This window comes from Chrysochloris asiatica, unplaced genomic scaffold (assembly GCF_000296735.1).
Source record: "Chrysochloris asiatica unplaced genomic scaffold, ChrAsi1.0 scaffold00238, whole genome shotgun sequence".
Taxonomy (NCBI): Eukaryota; Metazoa; Chordata; class Mammalia; order Afrosoricida; family Chrysochloridae; genus Chrysochloris; species Chrysochloris asiatica.
In genome coordinates, this window is record NW_006408756.1 from 608,302 (window position 1) to 613,917 (window position 5,616).

At 57.4% G+C, this 5,616-nt stretch overlaps 2 protein-coding genes across 2 annotated transcripts in view; one reads left to right on the forward strand and one right to left on the reverse strand.

The window, feature by feature from the left end:
• Positions 1 to 1,640, forward strand: part of HELZ2 (helicase with zinc finger 2, transcriptional coactivator) — a 12,072-nt gene extending 10,432 nt beyond the window's left edge. Inside the window, exons 14-19 of the mRNA XM_006873382.1 lie at positions 20 to 212; positions 383 to 517; positions 601 to 819; positions 1,022 to 1,178; positions 1,266 to 1,433; positions 1,516 to 1,640. Coding sequence (XP_006873444.1) covers positions 20 to 212; positions 383 to 517; positions 601 to 819; positions 1,022 to 1,178; positions 1,266 to 1,433; positions 1,516 to 1,640 — 997 coding nt within the window. The remainder of the gene's footprint in view (positions 1 to 19; positions 213 to 382; positions 518 to 600; positions 820 to 1,021; positions 1,179 to 1,265; positions 1,434 to 1,515) is intronic.
• Positions 1,641 to 3,998: 2,358 nt separating this feature from the next.
• On the reverse strand, positions 3,999 to 4,994 carry LOC102840403 (chromosome unknown open reading frame, human C20orf195). The gene has a single exon (XM_006873383.1). It carries the CDS (start codon positions 4,992 to 4,994, stop codon positions 3,999 to 4,001), a length of 996 nt encoding a protein of 331 aa, XP_006873445.1.
• Between the last annotated feature and the right edge of the window lie 622 nt (positions 4,995 to 5,616).

A 5,616-nucleotide genomic window follows, 5' to 3' on the forward strand; every position in this document is an offset into this window, starting at 1 on the left:
CCCCCCCCTTTTCGAGCAGGTACAAGAAGACCCTTCGGAAGGCACGGCGGTTTGAGCTGGAGAAACATACGGTCATCCTGTGTACCTGCTCTTGTTCAGCCTCAGTCAGCCTCAAGCATATGGACATCTGGCAGATTCTGGTCGATGAGGCGGGCATGGCCACCGAGCCTGAAACTCTCATCCCCCTGGTGCACTTCCCGAAGGCTGAGAAGGTGGACATCGGGGCATGGTGGGGAGTAGGGCGCTGGGCTCCTCCATGGAGCCACATAGTGTGGGTTTAACCTGGGCTTGCTGAGGGTGTAAGCTGACGGTCTCTGTGGAGTGAAGATGTCAGGGGCTGGGTACCGGACCTACTCACACCTCCGGTGGTGCTTCTCTCCAGGTGGTGCTCCTGGGGGACCACAAGCAGCTTCGACCTGTAGTCAAGAGCGAGCACCTGCAGAATCTGGGGCTGGAACGGTCCCTCTTCGAGAGATACCACAATGACGCTTACTTGCTGGACACACAGTATCGAATGGTAAGCCTGCTCAGTTGAGCCCAGAGATGCCATTGTCCACTCCCATACTGCTGTGGTCCCTGCCCACTGACTCTCCCCTGCAGCACAAGGACATCTGCACCTTCCCCTCCACGGAGTTCTACAAGGGCAAGCTGAAGACTGGGCAGGGCTTACGCCGGCCCCCCAGCATCCTGGGCCACGCAAACAAGAGGAGCTGTGCCGTCATCTTTGGGCACCTGCAGGGCCATGAACAGAGGCTGCTGGTGTCCACAGAAGAAGGCAACGAGAACTCCAAGGCCAATTTGGAGGAGGCGATGGAGGTGGTGAGTGTGGGCAAGAGGCTTCCTGGGCATTTCCTGGAAGAGAAAGGTGCTGTGAGCTTTGGGGAGCAGAAAGGAGTTTTAGGGAAGCTTTCTGGAGTTGGGGTGGCATCAGGGAGCTTCTGGGAGGAGAAGGAGGCCACACCATCTGGGGAGCTTGCCAGAGTTCCAGGTTCGGTTTCATGGGCACATCTTCTGTTCTCAGGTCCGAATTGCCAAGCAGCTGACCCTGGACAGGACAGTGGACCCCAAAGACATCGCCATTCTCACCCCCTACAATGCACAGGTGGCTGAGATCAACAAGAGACTTTTGCGAGAGGGTGTCACTGGAGTGACCGTGTCCTCCATCACCAAGAGCCAGGGTGAGGCTGTGTGGGGGTGGGTGCAAGTGCATGTGGGTGGGCACCGACAGGATCCTTACCGTGTCCCCTTCCCCCCACACCTCCTAGGGAGCGAGTGGCGCTATGTGCTGCTCAGTACTGTGCGCACATGCCTCGAGAGTGACGTGGACCAGCGGCCCACCAAGAGCTGGCTCAAGAAGTTCCTGGGCTTTGTGGTGGACCCCAACCAAGTGAACGTGGCCCTCACCCGCGCCCAGGAGGGGCTCTGCCTCATTGGTGAGGGCGGGTGCCTCAGGGGGAGGTACTACCTGTCAGGGGCTGGCCAGGGGTGGCACTGTTCCGACTCCTCCCTTCCTAGGAGACCACCTCCTCCTACGCTGCTGTCCTCTCTGGCGCCGACTTCTGGACTTCTGTGACTCTCAGCAGAGCCTCGTGCCTGCCCACATGGTGCGGGTGTGGAGGAAGCCAGCTATGTCCCACTGAAGAGTTCCCAGGACCTCCTTCCCCATCCTCTTCCCCTCCCCTCCCCTCTGCGCTCTGCCTCGGAGGGCCCCACTCAGAGAATCCCCATGTGCCTTCGCCCGTCAGCCGACTGGCCACCACGCCAGCCTCCCTGGGTAAGGGTCCTGAGGCCGGGCGGGGACTCATCCAGCAATAAGGAACCTCCCCAGGGGCGGCCTATGTATAAACTTCCGTAGAACAGGGTTGGGGCGAATCCCCATGTGCTCCCTTCTCTGCCCCGTTGCCTGGGACAGGGAAACTTCTCAGAGCAGTCATATTGAGAAGGTCCCTGTACCTTTGGCAACGTTTAAGGTTATGAAGGAAACCCCTTTGAGGCTACTGCTTGCTGTATGGCCACATTGGGTCATGTCCACAGAGATTAGCTTTTATTTTTTGTTTTTTTAATAGACCAAAAGCCAGTGTTTTCTGTTTTTTTACTGAACAGGGACCTTAGCTCAAGCTCAGGGCAAGGTGGCCTTCCTATAAGAGGGTCCTTCTCTTGACACCACTGCCTGAGTCTAAGTCTGGGGCCCACAGTCCCAGTGACTGGCAGGCAGGGGACAGCCGGACCAAAGCCTAACCCCACACCAGCAACAGCTCTGCTGGAATCTGGAGAGCCGGGTTGTGCAATATTGCCGGGGCGGTAGGCATCCCTGGGCACAGAGACCTTGGAGACAATCGTCAATGCCCTGCTTTCTGCCCCTGCCCAGCCCCACCCCAAGACAGCTCTGACCCCCGACAGCAGAGCACTTGTCTGGGTGCAGGCCCACCTGCTTGGAGAGTCTTCACACAGTCTGGGGATGCTGCACTTTGCTTACGAGTGTGGGCCTCACTCCCCACTGCCTGCTGTGGGCCCCTTGGTGGGGCCATGTTTGCTGCTTGATTCTGAGGTTTTTTACCAATCCAGTTGTACATTCCAGCCTTTGTACCTCCAGACTGCACTCTTATATCTGAATTCTACTTCTTCATAAAGGCGCTGCTGAAAGCCCTTCCTGGTCTTGGTGGTTTGAGGTCTCGTGGAGTGCCTCCTCTTGCTTTGGGGCTGGGACCCAGCAGATGAGCCCCTCAAGAGCTGCTCATGGGTGGACTGCTGGACACAGAGGGTGGCATCACCATGCTGAGGACATGGCGTTCTGAAGCTTGTCATTGCAGCATGGCAGGAGGCTGGTGTGGGGCTTGCTGTTACCAGTCTGGCTGGCCCCAAAGGTGGCTGTGGGGCCAAGTCCAAAGTCCTGCAGCTGCAGCTCGGCAGTGTGGAGCCTGGCACTGGGTCTAAAATTACTTCCCCAGTGCTTTGGGCACCACCCACTTCCGCCAGGCCAGTCTGTGGTCCTTTAGCATCTGCCTAGCTTTCCTCGGAGTCTACAGACCTAGACTAGGGCAGGTCAGCAGGTGGTGCCAGGTTTGTGGGATGAAGGAATGCACCTTTCTTGGAAAATGGTGGCAGGAGGGGAGGGCCCTAGGCTCTAAGCCTGCAGCACAGGAGTCAGGTTGGCACGGGAATCACGGACAGAGAAACAAGGTGTTGGCGCAGCTGTGTAAGTTCTGCATACTTGCTCCTGATGCTGTGTGGCTGCAGGGACAGGACAGTGATGGGCCCTGCCTTCCAAGGGAACGTCTGTCTAGGGCAGCCATAGAATGTGTGTCCCGGATCTCACTGAGTCGGTCAGGGATTCTCGAAGGAAGAGCAAGTGCAGAGATGTGCTGTGAGCCTGAATGAGAGGCAAGGAGAGCACCTCCCCCCACCCCCACCCCCCCAGTGCTTTCCCTTCTGGGGCCTCAAGACCACCAGTTTCTGTAATGCCCCTAATCCCATCTCTTCCCCTTCCGCCTGCCCTTGCTCCTGCTCACAGTCTTAGAGTCTCCTCCAGTTTCTAGCCTCTGAATCCTGTGAGACCTCTGTCTCCATCTCCCCCAACATTTCTCTCGAGCACAACTCATGCCGGACCTCCTCCCAACCCATTAATGGCGGGATCCTGGGACATCCAGGAGCAAGTCCCGATAGGCACACAAGAGGGGAATGGTTTAGGCCTTCTGGATGCCAAGGAGGACTTGGGTAAGTCCACAGCTGGAGATCCCTGGAGTGACACTCCATCAGAACTGGGGGGTTAAGTGGCTGTTCTCATGGGGTCCCTGTGTGGAGTTGACTCAGTAACAGAGAAGTTTGAGGAGAAGATAGACTATCATTTTAGAAGTAAAATCCCTCTTAGGTTTGGAAACCCTGGCAAAGGCCTGGCCAGGACATAGGGCTCCTTGGAAAAAGTCAGCCGGTGTGTCTATACGGGACACATGTGTGTATACTCCTCTTTATTAGTGGATAAAATACTAGAAAATCATCTGTCAGAAGGTGTGGTTGGGGGCAGGCCGGACGGGCCTGGCCAGCAGGGGGTGGACCCCTTCAGGAAGCCCTGGCTTGGTGTGCAGGATCAGGCTGTCCCTCCAGGGCTCATATACCAGTGTGTAGCTCTCGGCCCTCTTGATGGTGAACTTGTAAGCACGGTTGGGCAACAGGTTGCGGACGTCAAAGGTGCAGGTGGCCACGGGGATGAGGCCACACTGTGTGCACTCCTGCTGGGTCTGAGGTTCCAGAAGCTTGAAGCGCAGCTCGAACTGCTCAGGTGCGGCTGGCTGAATAGTAACAAACCAGCGCAGGCTAACACAGTCCTGGTGGGCTACTGACTCCTTGCGGTCAAACATGACGGGCATTTTGGTGCTCAGCATGAGCCGGATGTGCGGGACCTTGGTGACACCAATGTCCGATACCAGCCGGTGCTTGATGTGCAACCTTCCTGGCACCATCATGGTCAAGAAATTGTCCATGACAGCTGCCAGGTCTGCCAGCCGATGCTCCACACGCCCCCAGCCAGCCAGGAAGGGCCGAGGGTCAGGTGACTCAAGCAAGGCATCCAGCTGGGCGCGGCCACGGTCCAGCTGCTCCAGCAGGTCACCAAGCAGCAGCAGCTGGATCTTGGTCTGTGCCGTGCCCACTTTCTTCATTCGCTGAAATTTCCAGGGGTCGATGAGCTGGAATATGGCGTTGGGCAACACCAGAGGATTCTGATCACCCAGAGCCAAGTGCTTGGGCAGGATCTCGATGTAGTAGGAGCACTTCTGCAACAGTTCCACACGGGCATGGTGACGCTTGAGCAGGTGCAAGCTCAGGTCTGAGGTCAGGAACTCACGCAGTGCGTTACGGCGCTCCACATAGGTCCTCCAGGCCTCCGGTTCCAGCAGTTGCCCATCCTCTGCCTCTTCTGCCTCCTCCGGTTCCAGGAAGGTCTGGGGACTGTCCAGCTTCATCTTGTCCAGGCTCAGGCTCTTCACCTGGAAGTTCATTGTCTGGGAGCTGGAGGAGGAGGGAAGGAATGAGCTGGCAGCTTAACTACCTTCAGCCTCCCTACTCTGGGGTCTAGTCCCAGGCACACAGGCCTCTGCCACCCACCCCAGGGCACATAGGTGTGGTAACCCAGGTCCACTGCTCCCCACACTAGTCCTGTCCTCCCCTGGGAGGGGCTGTGAGGACCACTTTTCTGGGAGGAGGAGCTGGAAGGTGGATTGTCAGTCATGGTAATAAGACAGTGTAGGGGCCTCAGTTTCTCCTCTATGAAATGGGGTGATGGTGTCTAGCCAGGGTTGTTGAGAGGACTTGGGGTGAGCCTGTCTGAGCGGTACTAGGATCACTGCTGCTCTGTGAGAACGGATCCCGTGGGTCCACAGTAATCATCGACCCCAGGAACAAGTCCCAGAATGGGTGGGCTTCTTCCACGTTTCACAGATGAAGAGGAGGCAGAGGTACAAAGGGTTGTCTCTGTCCAGGGTCCAGGCACAACTCACTTCTCCCAGCTTGGGGTCTCAGCAGCACTGCTGTAGCGGATCAGGAGCCTGGAGGGGCCTAGGCTAGCCTCCTCCGGATCTGACAAGAGGCCAGGGAGTTTCCCAGGTTCTGACAGCCTCCCAG

What these genes read in the sequence shown, in the direction of transcription:
- LOC102840403 (XM_006873383.1), bottom strand. Translation starts at nt 4,994, where the DNA reads ATGAACTTCCAGGTGAAGAGCCTGAGCCTGGACAAGATGAAGCTGGAC.